At 50.8% G+C, this 21,932-nt stretch overlaps 1 protein-coding gene across 3 annotated transcripts; it reads left to right on the top strand.

Moving 5' to 3' along the window:
* Nucleotides 1-797: 797 nt before the first annotated feature.
* WNT5A (Wnt family member 5A) lies at nt 798-18,297 on the top strand. 3 transcript variants are annotated; one of them, XM_039257438.1, is made up of 5 exons: nt 798-1,490; nt 7,447-7,580; nt 8,801-9,051; nt 13,415-13,707; nt 17,705-18,297. In XM_039257438.1, the coding sequence occupies exons 1-5, from the start codon at nt 1,485-1,487 to the stop codon at nt 18,161-18,163; spliced, it is 1,143 nt and encodes a 380-aa protein (XP_039113369.1). In that variant the 5' UTR covers nt 798-1,484; the 3' UTR covers nt 18,164-18,297. The 3 variants fall into 3 exon arrangements, with proteins under 3 accessions (XP_039113369.1, XP_039113368.1, XP_039113370.1); XM_039257437.1 differs by lacking the exon at nt 798-1,490 and adding an exon at nt 1,995-2,179; XM_039257439.1 differs by lacking the exon at nt 798-1,490 and adding an exon at nt 7,224-7,255.
* Nucleotides 18,298-21,932: the final 3,635 nt, after the last annotated feature.

The following is a 21,932-nucleotide window of genomic DNA, read 5'->3' as shown; positions in this document are numbered from 1 at the left end:
AACTTAAAAAAATTTTTTCCTCCCCCCCCCCCGAGAACAGCAGGGGAAAGAGGAGTCCAGAGAGAGGGAGAGAGAGGGAGGCAGTTGGCGAGGAGGGCCAGGGGGTGGGCGGGGGGGGACGCGGTCCCTGCGGTCAGTCAGTCTGCGGGGCACAGATCCCGTGGAAGGCTGCTGCGAGCTCCAAGGCGGCCGCCTCTGCTGCCCGGAGTCCGGTGCTGTGCGGCCGCCGCCGAGCGAGCTCCTCCCGCCGCCGCCGCCGCCGCCGCCGCGCCCCCGACCGCCCGCCGCCCGCCTGTTCGCTCGCCCGCCCCTGGGGCCCCGGCGCCAAACGAGGAGGTGGGCAGCCGCGCCGGCCATGGACCGCCAGAACTGAGCAGCCGCGTCGGAGCCCCTGGCCCTCGCCCCTCCCTAGCCCCACGCTCGCGGTGCCCTCGCCCCTCTTCGCCCTTCGCCCAGGAAAGGCGGGGAGAAGACGGGGATTAACCCGAAGAGAGAAAAGGGAGTGGGAAGGGGGGGAGCCAGCGTCTCCCCTGCGGCGATCGCCCATCGCCCCCCCACCCCGATTCCATCGCGCGCAGAACTTTCGGGGGACAACTTTTACCCATTTTGCGCCCCCTTTTTGCCACACCGTAAAATGAAAGGACAAAAGTTGGCTCTGATTCTTGCAGCTCCGATGGCGACTTGTGCATTTTCAGCGGCATCTCCCGGAGAAAAAGCCCTGCGCGCCTGATTGTTCTGAGGCCCCAAAGATTCAGTGTTGGGGGTGGGTGGGGGGGGGCTCTGTGTGGGTGTGTGTCTGTGTGTGTACACAGACGTCCACACACTCCCTCGCAGCCGCAGGATCAGCGCCTGGAAGCAGACGTTTCGGCCACAGACTTGGAGAGGAGGAGCTGGAGATCGGGAGGCGTGAGCCGCCGGGAGTTTGCAGAATCCGTGGTGTGAACGAACTGGGGGCACCTGGGCGCGCGGATCGCCCCCGCCCCCGCCTCGGGCTAGAGTTGAGTAGTGGGGGCATTTTTTTCACCCTCTTGTGAAGAATTTTTTTTTTTTATTATTTGTTGTAAAGTCTTTTGCACAATCACGCCCACATTTGGGGTTGGAAAGCCCTAATTACCGCCGTCGCTGATGGACGTTGGAGAGGGAGCGCCTCGCCGCGGAACAGTCGCCTGCACGCCCTCGCCGGACCCGCGGCTCCCTTGTTGCGCGCCGGCCCGGCTTTGCCTTTGCTGCCGACCGACAGGCTTCGGCGCCCCATCGGTTCCCGAGCGCATCCCGGCGCTACTCCGGCTCGGGCCCCCAGACTTGGGCGCCAGTGACTGCTTTGCCTGTGATTTCCTGCGCCTGCCGGACGCGCCCAGGAGGAGTCCGAAGCTCTGCGCCGGATCGTCCCCCCAGGCTTAACCCGGCGGCTCTGCTCGGATTCCTCGGCTGCCCTCGCTCTAGTGGCGACTTCCTCCCCGCAGCCGCGTCCCCTCCCCCTCGCCATGAAGGTAGGTGTTCTGTGCGCTGCCAACGCTCGCCACTTTTTTTTCTTTACTTTTTTTCTTTTGGAAGTTAACTGACTCCCCCCCCCCCCCCCCACCTCTTCCCTATCCCTCCATTTCTCCTACTGCCCCCAGAAGCTGAAACTCCTGCGTAGCTGGCAGGGACCTCTACCCCTTTGCCCACGGCCGAACCCCTTCGCGCACTGCCGGTCTCCCCGGAGACTTCTTGTCCCACCAAAAGTTCTGCAAACCTTTTAGACTTTGGGGGGGAAAGGAAGGATGAGCCAGGGCAGAAAAAAAGCGGTTCACGGATGACTTTCCTTTTGCCCTGAGAAACACCGGTGTAAGTTATTATGTATATTTCAGTAACAGGATAATGACTCAATTCAACAAATATTTACGAAGCGCCCACTGCGCGGGCACCGAGAGGGTGTGTGGCCGGGGCTCGGAAAGGGGAGGAAGACTCCTTGGTTGGGAGACCGGGCTGCAGGACTAGGAGCCGACACCCCAGAGCAGTGCACCGCCCCCTCTTCTCTTGTCCTCTGCTGCCGGAGGCCAGGTTGCAGGCTCGTCGCGCCCGGCCGAGGGAATCCTAGAGCTGCAGGCCTGTTCCTTTAAGAATGCCTGGTGGGGGGCCAGCGCGCACCCCGGCGCGGGAGCCGGGTTGCGTTATTAGCATTATTAGCCGCCACTGGGTGAGCTCAAGCCCTTTGCCGCGGTGATGGGGGCGGGGAGTGCTGGCAGTGGTGGCTTTAATCCTGTCCGCTGGGAGAGCGCACCCCGGCCCCCTGCGCGGAATCTGCCTTGTCCTTTGGAAACATTTGGGCCTCCGCATTGGGAGAGCGAGCGGGAGGCAGTTTGTGAACTCTTGTTTGTTTTAATTGTCAGTTGTATGTTAAAGCCGAGTCACACACTCCGAGGGTCACCGGGAGTTCACTTTTGCGAAAAGTTAACATTTCTTCCTGCAATATAACTTGTTATTTTCCAAACAACTTCTCTGTCCTCCAAGCGTCGATCCTTAGTTCCACTCTTCTTGATCTCTATGTTACTTTTCTAGAAAATAAGGATGGAATTAGAAGTAAGATGTTTCCTAAATCAAACAAATCCCCCCCTCCACTCCCCACCAAAAAAAAAAAAGTTTAAAAAGAACCCGAAACCTGGAGACCCCGCGGCCTTGTTTTACTTTCCAATTCCAGTTTGGCATCGGGGCCCCCTTCTCCCCTCGCGTCTTTAAATGGACAATTCGCTGTTTTGGAAGTCACTTGGAGCCTGGGTTGGGAGCGCACCTCCACAGCCCCTGCCCTCCCGCCAATATTCAGGCTGCTCCAGCCTGATCTGGAGATTTCGTTTCTAGAAAGCCTCTGCCAGGGGAGTTCCGAGTGGGCAACGCTGAGTGCGCGGAAGCGATGGAGAGGCCGCGGAAATTCTGTCCGAGTGCGTAGATCCGTGCCCTGCGTGTGGGGGGTGGAGGAGTAAAGGGTCAGTTGTTCTCGGGTCTTGGGCTTACTAGCCTTCGTCCCGCCCGGCCCCACAAAGGAGGACCCTCCCCAGGAGGACTGGCCCGGGAGTCCCAAGTCTTTCCCTTCTCTCACCGGAGCGCCTCGGTGCACAAGGGGTTAGCACCGCGCGCGCTGAGCTCTGCTCGTCCCGCTGCCTTTTCATCCTCGCCGTGCGGTGCCGGCTGCCCCCTGTTGGCTGCCTGGAGGTAGGACACCTGGGAGTCTGTTCCTTGGGGCGGACCCGCCAGCCGCTCTCCTCTCCCTCCCACCTCTGGCTCCGTTCGTCCTTCCCGACCACCAGCTTCTCTCCTCGGAGGGCCCATCCGAGGCACCCAGAGGACAAGTTGCAATGAGCGGCCGCCTCCGTGAGGAAGGGGCCAGAGATCCGGATCCAGCAAACTGGGCTGGGGCGTGTGGAGGAAGGGTTTACCTCCAACCGGGACGTAACAACCGGAGCGTCGCCCTAGGAGGCCTAGGGTCCGGATTTGGCGCTCTCGCCCGTGCTGTCTGTGGGAGGCGACAAGTGTTGCTTTCCCTTTCTCGGGGCCTCAATTTTCTCGTCTATTAAAAAGTGGAGTTGAAACAGCTTCTGAAGGATAGGGTTGAACTGATCTTTAATTTTCTTTCTCCTTCCACTGGACACTATGTTCTTCCTCTGGATAGAGTTGAGAACCTGTGTATGAAGGTGGAAGTGATACGTGTGTGCGAGAGGAAGAAAGAGAGAGGCTTGGCGTCTGAAGAGACTTGTCCTGGGGATGGAGGTGGGGAGACAGGGAGACAGCTGGGCTTGGCCAGGGTTCTGCCTTTGGAGAGTCCGTGTTACAGGACCAGCGGTTCAGTCCTGAGCCTGGGCAATCCTTGCACTGATTTGGGCGCAAGGAGCTCCCTCCACCTTCTCTGTCCGGCTTCCCTACACCCCTCCCCCTACACACACACCACACACTTGCAGCGCTGTGGACACCATATGGCAGCGGCGAGGGGCGGCCTGGACACCCCCTCCCCTCGCCCAGCCACCGAAGCAGACCTCCAGTCCGCTCGGCTTGCTTTAAATCCTTGCGCTCCGCTTCTCCCCGCATTTCCTGGGGCAGGGCGTCCCAACGTTGTGGTTGCAGCCCCTTTATCCTACGCACTTTTCCCTGTTTCTCTCCTTCAAGGAGAGATCACAGTGGGGAAGACAACGTTTATTTCCCACCAAGAGCTGAGATTCTTGGAGTTTCCTATCCTTTTAGCCACCTTGAGCTCGGTTCAGACATTTCTGACTCCTCGCTGGTCTTTACCCATCATTGCTATTCTCGAAGACTTGGGGGAGGGGGGACTCTGGGCGCAAAAAGCCTGGTGTAAGGGGATGTCCAGACCGAGTGAGGGTGACCAAGGGTGACCGAGTGACCAAGGGTGGAGAATCTTCTCCCTGCCTTTGCGGAATTTCTCTTTAGGGGCGGTGGGATGGAGGAATCGGGTGCTGCGCCTCCTTAGGACGCTTTCTTTGGCCCGGGAACCTCTTCTAACCAGAGTGATGGTTTCCTCTCTCTCTCACTCCTCTTCACCTCCCCCCCCCCCCCCCCCCCCCCGCCTGCACCCCAGTTGATTAAGAAGGTTTAGGCACACCTTCAATGCAAATGCAAGGGCTTTGGAGGAGATACCGAGTTGAGCTGCGCTGGCTTTGGAAATAAGGGCACACAAACGCCCTACCCCCACTTCACTCCTTCCTTGCGCTAGAACCTCTCAAGTGCCCCAAGTCCCCCTCCCTATCACATGCTAGGAACACATTCTGAGGATCCCTACGTAAGTGGGTTTCCCGGCGCCCTGAAAGTGTCCGAAAACATTCAGTCCCTTCTTTGGTAAACTCAGCCTTCTGCCCAGAACTTTTGTTTTAGCCCCGGTGTGACAGTCTCAGGAGAGGTCTCGTTTTGTACGGTCTTTTCGGATCAGATCTCTTGGTAGACAGGCGGGAGTGTTTACCCTACAGAGTCAATGTATTTATTAGTTCGCTGTCGGTTCTTTCAGCCCTTCAAACTTGTGGGGCCTTTTTTGGGGGTTGGAGTGGGAAGAAGGCCAAGGTGTTTCCGGGCAAGCGCGCGGGGTTAAGTGGAGACGAGACTCGAAGGGCTCTCCTGCCCATCCCCTTTGGGACACTTCTGACCCATCTATCCCCAGTCTGGAGCTGGGGAGACCGAGTCTCGGAGATCCAGTGGCCCACTTCTAGTTGGGAACGGGCGGACTCGCCCCGGGGTCTTCCGGCCCAAAGTCGGTTCGGCTTGTGTGGCTTCGCCTCTAACAAAGAGATCTGCTGTAATCCGCCGAATCTGTTATCAATTTCTCCGCTGCCCGCGCCCTGCCCCGCGCGCCCCGCCCGTCGGGAAGCTCAGAAAGTGCGCGCGGCCAGCAGCCCTCTCCGCCGGCGTCTCGGAAGCACGCCGGTGCGTGTGTGTCTGTGCATGTGTTTGCGTGTGTGAATGTGTATGAGTGTGTTGCGTGTGCGCGCGCGCGCGCGGCCTTGGCCACCGAGGGGAGAGAGTCGATTTTGCAGTCTGGGCCGCGCGCGAAGGCAGACCTCGCAGCCCACCCCCTCCCCTGGAGGAAACTTGACACTTCGGACGGGGGTGGGGAGGGAGACCGAGCCTTCTCTTTCCTAGGCTGGGGAAACCCCAGGTTCTACTCTCCGGGTTGCGCCTCTCGCTTTTCGGCGTTTGGAGAATGAGTGGGCCAAGGGCTCAGAGCCCTGGTTAGCGGGCGCTGGGGACCACAATAAGCATTTTCCCTCGCAGAAGCCCCGAGCTGTCCTGGTCGAAAGGACGGCGGGCTGGGAAAAGCCTTGGCACACTCCTGGGCTCCTACGCGTTTCTAAGGCTGCCTCGGTCCTCTCTGCCCCTTTGAGGCGCACGTTCCAGGCCCTTCTGTCGCCCGAAGGAGGCTCACCGTTCCTTTCCCGAGGAAAGGGCTCCCTGGGGGCTGCGGGCGGTGCAGCGGGTTACCCTTATCAGAAATGTAAAAGGGGATTTTGGAAACCCGCTCCTCCCACCGGCACCCGCCACTGTCTCGCGCCGCCGCCGCCTACAGGTGGAGAAGTCACCAGTGGGGAGGAACGGCAGCGAAAGCTTCCAAGGCCTCCCCCTGACCCCGAAATTCTTCTCGACGGGAACCTTCATCGCCTGGGCCCTCCGTGCCCTGCAGTCCAGCGGCTCAGCCGCCGCGGAAGCCGGCGCGTCTCTGGCCCGGCCGAGGGCTCGCTCGAACCGGCGCTGGCCTCGCCCTGCACCCACACCCTTCGGGGCTTCCCGAACCGAGTCTGAATTGGGCTGGAGGGTGGGGTGGGGGTATTCTAAGGCCAGGCTCACTGTGCCGCGATGGCGAAGTGGCCGACACCACCAGACCAGAACCAAAGCAAACTGGAATCGCCCTTGGCTTCCTTTCCTCCTTCTCCGTGGCAGCTGCCAGGAGTGGGGACAGAAGGGAGGCGGGAGGGAGAGCGAAATGAAAAACTCAGAATTTGTGGGAAGGCAGGGAAGAGATCCGCTCCCACAACAGTGGGACCCGGACCCCCTTGTTTCCTCGAGGGTGCTGTCCCTTCCCTGGAGTACGCGGAGTCCGAGGAGGAGCCCGCAGGCAAGGGAGGGGGCACCGTTTTCGGTTTTCTTGGTTGAGAAAGCCGATCTCTCTCTCTCTCCGTTTTCCCTCTTGCCCCCCATCTTCCCCCCCCCCCCCCCCGCCCCACTCCATTCTGGCTGAAGAGTATCCTAAGGAAACCCAGGTTGCCCTTCCCCCTCTGGAAGTGGCTTCCCCCAAAGCGGCCTGTAAACTGATTATGAAACATACGCTGTTAATTCCGAGTTGCATTTCCCAGCTGGGCACTCTCGCGCAAGCTGCTCCCCGGGGCCTCGCCCCCCCCCCCCCCCCCCCCCCCCCCCCCCCCCCCCCCCCCCCCCCCCCCCCCCCCCCCCCCCCACGAGCAGGCCACCCCGCCTCCTCCACAGCCGCCGGTGGCGCGCTCCACTCGCCTCCGCGCTCCTCTCGCCCATGGAATTAATTCCGGCTCCACTTGTTGCTCGGCCCAGGTTGGGGAGCGGACGAGGGTGGCGGCGGGTTCCCGAGTGAATTCCTTCCGAGGAGGGACCCAGCGCAGCGCGGACTAGAGGGGAGCGAGGGGGTGCGGGAAGAGAACGAGCAGGAAAGAGGCAGCGCTTGGCACCGGGGCTTTGACTCAACAGCATTGAGACATGTTTGTAATCGCTGGCGTGCCCCGCGCTCAGGATCCCAGCGAAATCAGATTTCCTGGTGAGGTTGCGTGGGTGGATTAATTTGGAAAAAGAAACTGCCTATATCTTGCCATCAAAAAACTCACGGAGGAGAAGCGCAGTCAATCAACAGTAAACTTAAGAGACCCCGGATGCTTCCGTTGTTTAAACTTGTATGCTTGAAAATTATCTGAGAGGCAATAAACATCTGCTCCTTTCTTCCCTCTCCAGAAGTCGATTGGAATATTAAGCCCAGGAGTTGCTTTGGGGACGGCTGGAAGTGCAATGTCTTCCAAGTTCTTCCTAATGGCTTTGGCCATATTTTTCTCCTTCGCCCAGGTTGTAATAGAAGCCAATTCTTGGTGGTAAGTTCCTTCTAAGTACATATTCTTTACTTTACTTTATTTTTTTTTAAAGATTCATTTGTATGATGCTGTGGTTTTTAGAGCTGAATGGTGAATTTGAGACCACTTATCTAATGCGTATGTACATAGTATATTTTATTTATATATTTGGAAATCAGAATTTTCTTTTAACTTGTTAATATTGTCAAGCTTATCTTTAGTTCCATAGGGAACGGGAGCCTATAAATCTACGCCTTTTTCTGTGAGGCCCTTGTTCAGATGTATGCTTGTAGTACATCATGTAATAAAAGGGAACTGAAACGCACTTCTCTAATAATTGTAAGCCTATCTATAAAATTTACTTTTTGCCACCTCTAGGTAGTAAAAGTGAGTTCCAGCTTTTATTTTCTGTCACTTGAGGTTATTAACCTTCAGGGTCTGAAGTAGGCAGAGTTGTAGGAAGACAGCTAACCTCCAAGTGGGGAAGTATTTGCGCTGGAAATTTGATCGAAAGGAGGTTAACTTGAAGTAGTCAAATGTCCCTAAATGAGGGGTTCTTTCTGGTTAGGGGCCTTGTAGATCAACTGCAGTATATCCAGAGGATTATTTCTGACGGCGTTCTGGATATTTTTTCCCTGCAAATGAACAGCGTTTTTCTGACTGTCAAACATGACTTGTATTCACTGGATACCCTGTCTTGGGTCTTTCACAATCACATAAGGAGCCCTTTTAAAATGTCCAGAACACGGTGGATTTTCTCCAGTCTCTATATTTGTCTCAGCGTCCTTCCATCAATCAGAAGGAACTGCTATCTCCTCCCCGTGTCTAATTGTGTCTACTTTCGGCATTCATACGTTTGCAAAGGCAGATCGGTCCAATTTGTGGGGCAAAGTGAGTCACTTTCTCTAATGTCAGAGGCCCATCCCCAAAACCGCCATTTCCCTCTTTTCTGAGCGCATTTCGGAAATATTGGTTCAGGTATATGGCAAGGAGGGCACGGAAGGGAGTGAAAGCCTAGCTGAGGAGCCAGATGGCCGGGTGGGGACTATACAATACCTCCGTTTTCTGAGTGCAGTTTAAACAGAGAAGTTTTATGAAGCCCTTCTCCTACTTTGTCATGAGGACAAGCAGGAGAGAAAAAGCATCTGTGTGCTTAAAACTATGTATTGCTGACATGCTTTCAGGGGGCCTACCTCGAGAGTTCACGTAAATCTTGAATGCACATCTCCCCCCCTTTTTAGGTCGCTAGGTATGAATAACCCTGTTCAGATGTCAGAAGTATATATCATAGGAGCACAGCCTCTCTGCAGCCAACTGGCAGGACTTTCTCAAGGACAGAAGAAACTGTGCCACTTGTATCAGGACCACATGCAGTACATCGGAGAAGGCGCGAAGACAGGCATCAAAGAATGCCAGTATCAATTCCGACATCGAAGGTGGAATTGCAGTACCGTGGATAACACCTCTGTTTTTGGCAGGGTTATGCAGATAGGTAGGAAACCATTTCACATATTTTTAATATAGGCCAATGATTCTCCTGGAAAAAGGCTTTATTTAGTGCTTACTGACAAGCTTGATAAGGAGGGGAATCTTTCCAGCAGGGTGCTGGTTGGGAATTTTTGTCTTTATTGCTGCTTGCTTTCATTCCTGTCCTCACACCTGATTGTAAGTTTTGGGCTTTTTAAAAACCAAATCAGAAGGGAAACATCAAAGACACCCCTGTGTTTTCTGAACACTTGATTTTTCTAAAAAGCATTTTGTTTAAAATAGAAGCAGAACACTTATTTTGGTTTCTCAAAAGTGGATGAGGAAAGCTGAGTCATTTATATCCTTTTAAACTTTAAAACTCTTGTAACTGTTAGAAGTTTCGTAAGCCACAATTCAAATGGCCCAAGCATCAAACTAAATACTGTCCTCTTTCGAATGCTGGATACATTGGAAGTGAATAAGGTTTTAATTTTCCTAATATAGATATTTCCTGAGGCTATAGATGTATATATGTTAAAAAGCTTTATTTTTAGTACCAGAAAGAATTTTAATTAGAAGTGATCCAATTTACATTGTGATTTTGACAATTGATATAAAAGCACATCCTTCAGATCTCAACCTAGAAACTTTAAAAAAAAAAATCTTACATGTATTGCTCAGATTCTTTATATTAAATGTATCATTGAACTTGTTATTCCCTGCAGGGAGGAGGTGGCATTAAAATTGGGCTAAAGGCGAAGAATTTGGAAAATCAGTTTGCCTTTGGTTTGCTTTAATAGCATAGGATGCTATCTGAGAGATGTGATCCTATGTGTGTTTTCTAGTGTGAATATTGTAGGTCCATTTAGTTTTATGCAAACAAGCCCTTATAATTAATATGACTGCGGTGATTCCTAAAATAAGAAGCCATTTATCAAAGCAATTAACTGTTTAGACTGACTGAAGATAAAAAAAAAAAAGTTGGCTTAATATCCGTCACGGATGGATAAAATGCTTTTTTAAAAACCCTGAAAAGTGCATTCATTGAGAACAAAAAAGAGTTGTCAGTGGATGTTTGAGCCAAGCGACTTCATATACTAAAATAATACAGGACTGGAAGCCATTCCTTTAATTGAATGGGAAAATGGTCTGCAGCCTCAGCCTGCAGTTTCATAGGGCTTTGTCCTTCCTGTTAATGATTAAAATGTGCTAATGTATATACTGGGATCTGAATCTAGAAGTTGAGCGTCAGGAACACAGGAGCTTTCCTTGACATGGAGTGCCCTGTGTAGTTAGCTGGGGGTGTGGTGGAGATTCCGTTTTGCATTTTGATATTGTGAGTAAGTTCAGAACTTTTTTTTTTTTTTTTTTTTTTTTTTAGCGGTATCAGAATGGTAAGTTGTCAGCTTTCCCTTCCCACCTTTGCTTTCCCCCTATCCTGCCTTCCTCTCACACTCTGGGGGCACTTTTTCACATGTATATGAGTTAGCAACAATCATACATTTTTGATGATAGCCAAGAAGCAAAACAGCAATTGGAAAGGTTTTCTGTGTAGTCTCTTGAACACAGCGTTGATTTAAGATCCTCGTCTTTTCTTCATATGTAGCCTGTTTGGGGCCAAAGGGTTCAGAATAAGCTATCATTTGCTAAGTGGATTTAAGTTCTGCTGGAGATTTATTTAAAATGTGGTCCAAGATTTCAAAGGGCCTGCTTCCTCAGGGAACACGCAGAACCTTTGGTACAAAGGCTTATATTTAATCGTCCCTTGCGGATATGTTCTCTGGTCCTCAACTGTGTGGTGTTCCCATCCGGGTTGGTGGTAAGTGTGTCCCAGGAGAACCCCCTGGCAGCCTCCAAGGGAGCCCTGCTAGATGCCACCGTCAAGTTAGCTGATGTCCTGGGCATCTGAGAACACATTCTCCTTTGCCAAAAGTCCCCCAGGTGCCTGGGGTCTCCCAGCACCGGAAGCTGCTGCTGGGTGGTTTGCAGTGGAAAGGCTGATGGGGCCTTCTCTTCTATTTATTTAAAAAAGAGATGGAGAGAAGAAAAACCAGAATAGATTTTTGTGGAAGGGGAACATGGACCCAGCCTCAATAGTGGGAAATTTACTTGGCTTTCACTTTTCTATTTGCGAGTCTCTTTGAAGAGAATGAGCTAAGGGAAAATTTAAAACAACTTTGTTGCTGAAAGGTGTGTGTGTGCATGTGTGTGTGTGCACGCATGTGTGCGCGCGCACATCCCCCCCTCCAAAGCACTTAGTACACCAGGGACATGGAGAGCAGTTCCTATCTATGAGAATTTGACCCTGTGATGGGGCCAGTGTCTGAGAAACTCACACTGCCATTTCCATCCCTCTTCAACTCATTTTTCTAGGGTGCCAGTTGCCTGGGAGGCTCTGTATACAATTGCCTCTGTGAAGGGCCCACTCTTCATTTTGGAAACTTTCTCATTTTTCATCATGCTACCCTTTCCTCCAGCTTTTGTCTCCGTCTCTTCTTTGTCTCCACACTGTGAAAAGATATGTAAGAAAGGCTCCATTTTGAAGGGGCGTGAGGGTCCGAATAGATGTGGATTTCACAGGGAGGGAAGCCTAACTGAACCAGCAGTGTTCCACCCAGGAAGACTGTGCACAGGCTATTAGCCAAAGAGCACTTTTCAAACTGACGTTTTCCCTGCAGTGACCAATTAGCTTAGAGATTTCTACCAGTGTGTGTTCCAGGGCAAAAAAGGAAATGCTCAAGGTAGACTCATGGAAAAAAAGCAGCATTATTGTGTTTTGTATAAAAGCCCTTTTATGCACTATCTACTCACAGGACACTGTCTTATTTTCTTCTATCTCCAGAGGACTCTTTGTGTCTTCCACTGGCTACTGCCTTGTTCTACAAGTGTCCTATCCAGGGACTGTGCTATCAGTGTTAATCCTCAAATAACTTCCTAGAATCTGCCTGCCCACCTCATATCTCTCCACTCCCTCATGTTCCTGCCTCTTTCATTTGAGCTAGATAGACCTAACACTCTTCAGGAACATTCTGGATCCTCTGGCCAGCCACCAGCACACTCCTCAGGTTATTCATATTTAAAACTGAGGGTGAGAAGGTCTGTGGTAAGTGGGAGTCTTCACTGTTCCTGCAAGGAGGAATCACAGATGGTGGTGCATTGAAATGTAGAGCTGGACTGCAAGAGAAAGGCCGCCCCTGGGCCCTGGGATTGGCATAGCCATCCTCCTCAGCCTGCTTGGGGCTGAGTCCTGCCGTCAGCTGTTCTGATGCTGCACCTCCCCCCCCCCCCCAAAAAAAAAGATTGTTAGCAAGCACTTTAAGTATAGGAGCAACTTATTCTCCTACAGGGATTTCAGGGCCAGAAGGGGCCTTTTTCTTTTTTTTTTTTTTTTTTTAACCTAGGTACTTAGTTCAATACCCTCATTTTATAGCTGAGGGAAATGAGCCCCCCACCCCTAGGACACCCCTCAGGCCCAGCTTCAACTGGCAGGGTGTTAACCCTTTCTTTCTCCTAGCACATTTTTATTAAGTGGCTTCTTGTTACACATGGAAATGTCTCCATGGACAAGTGGAAATTAATGATTGCCTCCATTGTCCTCCTGACAGGGCTCCTCTATCAGTGTTTTACAGGGAAGTATTCTTTATAAGTTTTGGGGAAGGAGAAGACGTTTCTTTTTTCCTTCTCCCCCGAGATTGAGCTTTTTCCCTTCTTGCTATTATTCCAAAACTTTGAGGCAGAAGCTATGGGGCCCAGGGGGAGGGGGTTGCTGAAGTAGCATCAAAGACAGCAGGCTGTTTTAAAAGCAGACCTCCATCTTCCAGAAGAAGTTACCAGGCTAACTTGGAATTTTAGAAGAGGCACGTTTCACCACAGTACTCTAAAAACAGGTTCAGAAATGTCCTCTGGGGAAGTCAGGAGCCCTGCCTCAGACAGGCGCCCAGGCTGCGCGATGGCGGAGGGGAGCCAGGCCACAAGCTGCTGCAGCCTCTGCGTCCCAGGGCCCGAGATTTCCAGAGGCTCTAAGCCTGGCAAATCCCGTGCTCCTGCCTCAGGTAACTCGAGAGGACGCCGAACGTTAAAATAAGTGTAAGGAAGTCTCCCCACATTCTCTTCGCCCTCCATGACTTGTTTCGTGTGCCTTTTGGGGAGTAAGTTTCCGGGATTTTCAGGAGCTGTAGGGAAAACCACGCGCCGTCGTCGGGCCCCTCAGTGCGAGAGCAAAGACGTCAGGGGGGCGCCGCTCGCATCACTTGCCGCCGCTGCGTGTTGGGGCGGCTCCCCCGGCTCCCCCTGACGCGGAGGGCGCGGCCCGGGTGGGGGTGCTGGGGCCGGGGCGCCCCGAGCGGGGCCGCGGGCACGCGCCCGCTGACCCCGCGTCCCGCCCACAGGCAGCCGCGAGACGGCCTTCACGTACGCGGTGAGCGCCGCGGGGGTGGTGAACGCCATGAGCCGCGCGTGCCGCGAGGGCGAGCTGTCCACCTGCGGCTGCAGCCGGGCCGCGCGCCCCAAGGACCTGCCGCGGGACTGGCTGTGGGGCGGCTGCGGCGACAACATCGACTACGGCTACCGCTTCGCCAAGGAGTTCGTGGACGCGCGCGAGCGGGAGCGCATCCACGCCAAGGGCTCGTACGAGAGCGCGCGCATCCTCATGAACTTGCACAACAACGAGGCCGGCCGCAGGGTGAGTCCCGCCCCGCCCCGGGCCCTTCGTGGGTCCCCCAAGCTCCGCAGCTCCCCGCAGCCTTCGGTCCTGCCCGGTGCCGCCCCTCCGGGTGCACCTGTCCCTGTGTCTCTCTGCGTCTGCCTCCTTCCTTCCCTTTCTGACTGTCTCGGGTCGCTTTCCCTCTCTGTCTGCTCCCCTGTCTCGCCCTCTCCTCCTCTCTTTTCCTTCCCTTCCTCCGGGCCCGCCGCACCTACACATGGGCCTCTCTGGAGAGGGGTGCACGCCCCAGAAAGGCCTCCTGAAGGTGAATCATCCCGCCCTGGCCCCCTCCAGCAAAGGTGCTCCTGCAGTCGCCCGAGAAAGAGCTTTCTCTGCTCTTTGTAATTAGTCCCCAGTGCAGTTGGGCAGCCCAGCTCAGAAATAAAAATGTGAATAACGTTCACCTTCCTCCCTGGAACATGTTTGTGGTTGGGCTTAAATTTGGGAGAGGGAGTTATTTATCCCAGTAGGTACCCGGTGGACGGTGGAGAAAGCCCTCACCTCAGCTTCCAGAACTTACCTTTTTGCTTACTTGCTTTCTCCTTGCCCCTTGTGTCATTACAAAGCAGGCCTGAGGGATTGAGGGTTTTGTTTTGTTTTAAGAGTTTTTCTAGGAAAACTAAGGCATTTTTAGCAGTGTGGAATTTTATTGGTCTGACCATCAGGCCAATCGAGGGTGGCTGTGGATAGAAGGGAGAGCCACTCAGAAGTGCCCAGAGAGACCAGCTTTGCAAGCCCTCACCAGCCTTCTGGGTCCACTCTTTCCTTCCCCTGGTGGGAAGCTTCTCCACAATAGTTAAAAAGACCCTTTTTTCCTGTGGTTAAACACATGGCACTTTATGGCTGCTTTAAAATGAAGGGGTGAAACTTTTCTTAACTTTGGCAGCATTGAAAACCAGGGCCATTATTTTTTCACAGAATCCAAGGTAGGTGCCAGGAACTTTCTGGTCAGAGATTTCACTCTTCTGTATTTTGGGGTGAGGAAAAGGGAAGATAATCACAGAGTAAAATACAGAGGACTGGGAGGAGCCTTAGAGACCTCTAACCGCACACCCTCATTTTTAAAGCTCGGGAAACTGAGGCCCTAGAGAACCACTTCATGGCCATGGAGGAAAATTGATGGATTGCGATACAGGCCGAGGCGTGTTTTTATTAAAGTCGTGCGTCACGGCTCAGGGGTAAAGGGCTATAGGTTAAATTCCAGTTCTGTTCCTTTCTGTGCATGAGCCTCAGTTTCTACGTTTCTACATCTGTTGGATGGCCGTGGCATGAACTGCCACTTAGGGTTATGTGTGTTATGTGAGGACTAGCAGGGACCGTATAGTAGGTGGATCCAGATGAGGTTACCAATACTTGACTATCTCTGACCAGTTCAGTAAGTTTCTCGTGGTTCAATCCAAGGGCTGAACAGCTTACTGTCAGCCTGCATAAGCGCTTGATAAAAATCATAAGTTAATGGTTACACATTATGAAGCAGAGAGCAGAGAAGTCAAAGATGATCTAGATAGTTCCAGCTAACCTAGCTGCTTCTTCTCAGATTGATGATAAACATTTGGAGGTGTTGGGGAAGGGCTAAACTTCGCAGGGTTTTGCCCTTGGTGCCCTGAAGAGTCAAATTATTGCTCCGGAGGGCAGCTCTTACCCCTCCTTTCTCAAGCCTCCTGTTGCTGTGGTGCCTGCAATGTGGCTGGACTCCATCTCCCCCACTGCAGCCGACCAAGGCCACAGAATGGGCGTGTCAGCCCCGTGTTCTGTGGAAGCCGGTAAAGCTCGCCCCTGTCCTCACAGGGCCATGTCACATTACCCTGTGCATACAGTGTGCTCAGGGCCTCAGACCAGACGTGCCTCCAGGACAGACATGTGGTTGACTCTTCTGGGCTCCATTGTGCCCATATTTGGGACTTTCATCCATTTAGGGGATTTCTTTGACTTCTCTCATGAAGAGAAATCATCAGGGGCTTAGCAACCAAGGAGAGAAGGTCAAGGGATTTCCAAGTAGAGAGAGGGGGTTTTGGAGAGTTGGAAAAGGCACCTTTAATATTAGACTTTCATTGAACCTCTATATTTTTTTAAATGTTTATTTTTGAGAGAGAGGGAGAGAGAGAGAGAGAGCAAGATACTGTGAGCAGGGGAGGGGCAGAGAGGGAGGGAGACACAGAATCCGAAGCAGTTTCCAGGCTCTGAGCTGCCAGCACAGAGTCCGGTGTGGAGCTTGAACTCAGAAACTGAGATCCTGACCTGAACTGAAGTCCGGTGCTTAACTGACTGAGCCAAGCAGGCACCCCTAAAATCTACATTTTTAAATAATGAATGAATTCTTTTTGTAAGTTTTATAATCTGAGCCGTGAGCTGAAGTTGGATCCTGGCAGATGAGGTTACACAGAAGACAGTTTTTCTCCAGGACAGTAGGGGCAGGGAGGAGGAAGTTTGGACCCTGTGCCAGGAAATCATATTAGAATTTCCTCGGGGCATTAGCTTTTATTTTTGTCAAAGGGGAGCAAAGGTTAAATACATCTGCAAAACCCTTCTGCACATTAGCTGAGTGCCTGAAACCTTTATGCCAGGGGAGTACTTTTTGCCCCCCCCCCCCATTTTTTAAAATAGCCCGTTATGAATCCTTATAGGAAGAAGGGAGCTGTTCTGGGTGGAAGGGGCCTTCTAGCTCACTCCAGCCTCCAGGTTCCTGACAAGCCCTCTGTAGCCCGCGAGGACCGCTCTGAAGGGGAGGAGGGGGACCTGGCACAGGAACTGTGGGTAGTGGGAACTATTAATAGGCACCCGCCACCTCCCAGACAGCTGGGCACAGTGCTGTGAGGCGAGGCCAGTGGGCACTGCTCCTGGGAGGCCGAGGTGACAGGGTGAGAGCCTAGGACTAGCACCCAATGCCAAGCACTCGTCACCCTGGGAAAGACCAGATTTACTGGTCGCATCAGATTGTATGCTCAGCACTTTCCTTGCATCTCCTAATTTTATCCTTATGATAGTGTTGTGAGGTTGGTACCATTACAGTGCCCTTTACAGTGAGAAAAAGGAGGCTCTGAAAGGTGAATCCAGTTGCCTGAATTCAGGGGCAGAGTTAGGACAAATCTCCCATCTGCCCAGGTCTGGCGTGGGTGCTCCTGGCTTAGGCAGTGTGAGGTGGGGTTCGGGACTCTGCAGGAAGCGGGAGTGAGAACCTGAGGTCCAGGCCCTGTTCTTCCACCTCCTAGCTGTGAGGCCCGGGCCGGCCACTTTCCCTCTCTGCGTCACTGTGCCGTCATGTAACCCAGCCTGTGTTATGTTGTTTGGGAGGGTTAAATGAGATAAACAGTATAAAGGCTCTTAGTACAGTGTCTGGCACACAGCAGTCATAGTGATGAAGATGTGAATCCTGATCCCACCTGGACTAGACCCCTCCCAGCCCTCCTTCCTACTTAACAGATAGGTTGCCCATGGGCAAGTCACTGAGCAAGAGCTTAGAGCCCAACTGTCTTGAGGTCAAATCGTGGCACCCCTACGTCCCAATGGCTGGATAAGTAATTCAACTCTATGGGCCTCACTTTCCTTCTCTGTGAAATGGGCACAATACTAGCACTTCCCTTATAGGCTGGCTGTGGGGATTAATCCAGGTAAAGAGGGTAAATAAGCTCTGGGATGAGTGTTCATGACATATTAGTTGCTGTAATGTGTTCCTTTAAAAAAAGAAGCAACTTGAGTGATCTTTTCCTGTTCTCAGTTAAAAACTGGTTGCTTATTACAGTGAAGTGTGATACTATGGTGACGAGGAGCTAGGAGCATATTTGTTTTGTAGACTGTTTGAAGAAGGCGGCACAAGACTTCTGGTAGCGCAGGATGAGGAGGAAAGCGCCCAGGCCTGGGTTTAGCCCCTGACCGTGGCTCCATGTAGAAGGTGGAAGGGAGCTTTGGTAACATCCCCTCCACCTGCTGTCCGGGGCTCGTCCACGCGTGTGGACACTGCTGTCCTGTCTCCCCACAGACGGTGTACAACCTGGCCGACGTGGCCTGCAAGTGCCACGGGGTGTCGGGCTCCTGTAGCCTCAAGACCTGCTGGCTGCAGCTGGCCGACTTCCGCAAGGTGGGCGACGCCCTGAAGGAGAAGTACGACAGCGCGGCGGCCATGCGGCTCAACAGCCGGGGCAAGCTGGTGCAGGTCAACAGCCGCTTCAACTCGCCCACCACGCAGGACCTGGTCTACATCGACCCCAGCCCCGACTACTGCGTGCGCAACGAGAGCACGGGCTCGCTGGGCACGCAGGGCCGCCTGTGCAACAAGACGTCCGAGGGCATGGACGGCTGCGAGCTCATGTGCTGTGGCCGCGGCTACGACCAGTTCAAGACTGTGCAGACGGAGCGTTGCCACTGCAAATTCCATTGGTGCTGCTACGTCAAGTGCAAGAAGTGCACAGAGATCGTGGACCAGTTCGTGTGCAAATAGCGGGCACTCGCCACCCGCCTGTCACCCCGCCCCGCTCCCAGGACCCACTTATTTATAGAAAGTACAGTGATTCTTTTTTTTTTTTAATATTGTTTTATTTTCCCCCGAGAATTACAACCGGAACCATTTTTTTCTGTTCCCATCTAAGAACTCTGTGGTTTATTATTAATATTATAATTATTATTTGGCAATAATGGGGGGTGGGAACCAAGAAAAAAATATTTATTTTGTGCATCTTTGAAAAGGTAAGACAAGACTTCTTGTGATGGTACAGGATGAGGGGGAATTACAAGTACCCTTAGTTGTGTGCGCATCTAGAAGGGAAAAGAAACATGTTTTCTTTTTCTCAACTGTGGGGTCAGATACGGGACAGGTAGCATCCAGCTGGAAGGGGCTGGTACGGATCTATGCACGATTCAGCCTCTGTGACCAGAGTGAATTGTGAATGCTCTGGGGAGAGTGGAGAGTCCTGAGAAACCAACCAAAAATGAGGCCTCACCCCCTGCCCTCTTCCCTAGGGACCGCCAGCCCGAAACGTTTTCAAAAAGGTAGTTTAAAAAGTAACAGCAAGAATCTCATGTCCCTCAAAGGAAAAAGGTATATTATTTGTCTCTGTTTTCTCGAACATTCTATCTGCAGATGGTCTTATACTAGTAGCTACTGAAACTTGGGGAGCCGGGAGGAAAGCCCTGGTAGTTGAAAACCTGAAAAACACCTATGTCAAGATAGTGACTTGAAGCTGTTACAGGAATTAGGTTATCAGCTCGGAAAAGGATCCCTGCATGATTCTGGGTACTAGACTTTTTGTTCGGGGAGATGTGGGGAGGTTGGCTTGAATATAAAGAAAAATATACTGTAATGTTCTTAGGGATACTTGGTTAATAAATAACATTAATGAAAATAGTAAATGAATCCAGTCACAGGTCCTCAGCCCAGACGATACGGTAATTGCGTGCAGGTCAGCGCTGCACCAGAACAGAAAACCTGTTTGAGGGAAAAGAGTGAAATTGGCCCTCCAGCTTGACCCCCGGTCCTCTCTGATTCCTCCTTGCTTTGCTGTGATGTGATGCTGGCCATGTTGCCAAACGGCAGCAGCTCGACTGAGTCCCCTTTGATTGTGGGACAGGAAATGAAGCATTACAGGCTCCACTTGGGAAATAGTCTGCTACTTAGGGATTTTTTCCCCCTAAAACTTTTATCTGGAGGAGCACTAGTTTTATAAGTTTTGATGACATTACATGGCTAATGGAGTTCCCAGAGGTGCTGCAGCGCTTCACTGTTGTGATGCTGTGTGGAGACTGTCCACTCAGGCTCTTCCTGTTACACTGCAGGTGCGCCCTGACACTGTTCCTAGGGCACTTCAGCGGTTGCATTTATAAGGAGGGATGCGCCTTAATGGTGCCTGATATCTCAAAGTCTTCTGTACATAACACACACACGCACATACACCCCTATATATAACTATAAATATAATTATATCTCAGTGCAGCCAGTGATTTCTAGTTTACTTGGGGGTTATTTCTCAGTCTAGAGCATTGTTATCCTTTGTTGCAATCCAATTGGACTTTTTCCAAAAGGTTTCTGGGTTGAGCCTGGGCTGTGGCCCTGATGTGGTCACATCTTAAGCATCACGAAGCAGCCTTGTTTCTGAGGAATCTGGAAGGTCTTAACCGATACGCACGTTGGTTTGAAGTTTCTTTCATTGTCCTCCTGCTACCCCCTTTTCTCCATCCTCCATTTCTGTACACTTTCCAGAAAGGGCATTACTCCTAAGTCACAGAGGTGGAAATGAAGAGAGATTCAAAACCCAGGAGCATTGTCAACCTGTCTGCTTCCTTGGTTCGTGCAGAGTAAAAATCAGTGCCTGGTAGATCTGGAGGTACCTGTTTGAGTCCAGAAGGAAAATTGAGCTTATGACAAACATAGCTAGTTAAAAAAAATTCTTTTAAAGTAAGGACACCTTTTTCCTAAAAATGCCATCAAATGTGTTCTTATCTCAGACGTATGCTGTTCTAAAAGTTTGGAAAGATCCACATCTCCTGCAACCCTCCCTAGGTGGTCTTCATTGTCACCTCCACCACCTGTGGCTCTTAATTTATTGCACAAGGATATTCACTTCCCCTCAGTTGCAGTGAATTGCAAGCAAAAGATCTTGAAATTAAAAAGCACTAATTAGTTTAAAATGTCACTTTTTTGGTTTTTATTATACAAAAACCATGAAGTAATTTTTTTTATTTGCTAAACCAGATTTTGTTCCTTTTTAGTGATTCGTGTTTATGAAGAGAGTTGAGTTTAACAATCCTAGTTTTTAAAAGAAACTATTTAATGTAAAATATTCTACTTGTCATTCAGATATTATGTATATCTTCTATGGCCTTTATTCTGTACTTTTAATGTACATATTTCTGTCTTGCGTGATTTGTATATTTCACTGGTTTAAAAAACAAACATTGAAAGGCTTATGCCAAATGGAAGATAGAATATAAAATAAAATGTTACTTGTATATTGGTAAGTGGTTTCAGTTGTCCTTCAGATACTTCATGTTAGAGGTTTTTTTGAGAAACCATGAGGGATAGTTTAGGGTGACTACATGTCAGAATAATAGAAGAGTGGAGAGTTTTACCAAAACCAAACTTTCGAAGCTTCAAAAGATTTCTATATGTAACGGAACAAAAGGGGAATTCTCTTTTCCTCTATATGTTCCTCAAAAAAAAAAAAAAAATCAGGCAGATGGCTTAAAGCTGGTTATAGGATTGCTCACATTCTTTTAGCATTATGCATGTAACTTAATTGTTTTAGAGCGTGTTGCCGTTGTAACATCCAGGAGAACTGAAAGGCACATGCTTTTATCCATGACTAGTATTTTTGTCCAAAAGTATATTTCTGTTTACCACTGCATCTGTTGTCCCTCTCTGTTGTAAGTTACCATGGACAGATTGTCTGTATGCCCCTTTGAAAGTAGTTCTACGAAAAGCAAACCTCAGTCTGCAGAGAATGAAACTCATTGGAAACTGAAGGTTCGTTGTGTTAAGTGCAATTAATATGAGTTCTTGTGCTTTCTGAAAATGTACACCGAAATCTGGCCAGTGCTGCACAGATTGATACGTTAGCCCTTTGCTTTTTTTTTTTTTTTTTTTTTTTTTCTCTTTCTTTCCGGATAACCTTGTAACATATTGAAACCTTTTAAGGATGCCAAGAATGCATTATTCCACAAAAAAACAGTAGACCAACATATAGAGTGTTTAAAATAGCATTTCTGGGCAAATTCAAACGCTTGTGGTTCTAGGACTCACATCTGTTTCAGTTTTTCCTCAGTTGTATATTGACCAGTGTTCTTTATTGCAAAAACATATACTCCATTTAGGACTGTCAGCATATTTTTTTCTTTTCATCCTGGAGCTCATTCAAGATCTTCCCAATACAGGAAAATTAACAAAAAATTTATATGTAGGCGGCGGCAAACAGAGCCATGTACAAAATAGTAATTATGGGCTCAAGTAGAATGAAGACTGTTTTAAGTTTTGGTCCAGTTTATCTGTTCAGTTCTTCAAGCTTCTGACCTCCTTGGACCAACACTGTGTATGTTTTAGTAGCCTACCCAAACCCTTTTCTCAGACAGTTTTGCCAATCCCAATCTTCAATTTGTTTTTGCAAAACATTATTCAAGCCAGTGGAATGATCGAATATGATGCTGTATGAGAACTCCAAAAAAGCGGCTGGTACTGGCTGAGTGCAAGAGATGCTTAGCAAAAGCAGTCCCCACCAACT

This window comes from Hyaena hyaena, unplaced genomic scaffold (genome assembly GCF_003009895.1).
Source record: "Hyaena hyaena isolate Hyena2069 unplaced genomic scaffold, ASM300989v1 scaffold_618, whole genome shotgun sequence".
Taxonomy (NCBI): domain Eukaryota; kingdom Metazoa; phylum Chordata; class Mammalia; order Carnivora; family Hyaenidae; genus Hyaena; species Hyaena hyaena.
This window is presented reverse-complemented; position numbering and strand designations above follow the sequence as displayed.

Coding starts and splice junctions, on each gene's coding strand:
- WNT5A (XM_039257437.1), top strand. CDS start 2,105: ATGCCTGGTGGGGGGCCAGCGCGCACCCCGGCGCGGGAGCCGGGTTGC. Junction 9,052..13,414: donor TGGCAGGGTTATGCAGATAG/GTAGGAAACCAT, acceptor TCCCGCCCACAG/GCAGCCGCGAGACGGCCTTC. Junction 13,708..17,704: donor ACAACGAGGCCGGCCGCAGG/GTGAGTCCCGCC, acceptor GTCTCCCCACAG/ACGGTGTACAACCTGGCCGA.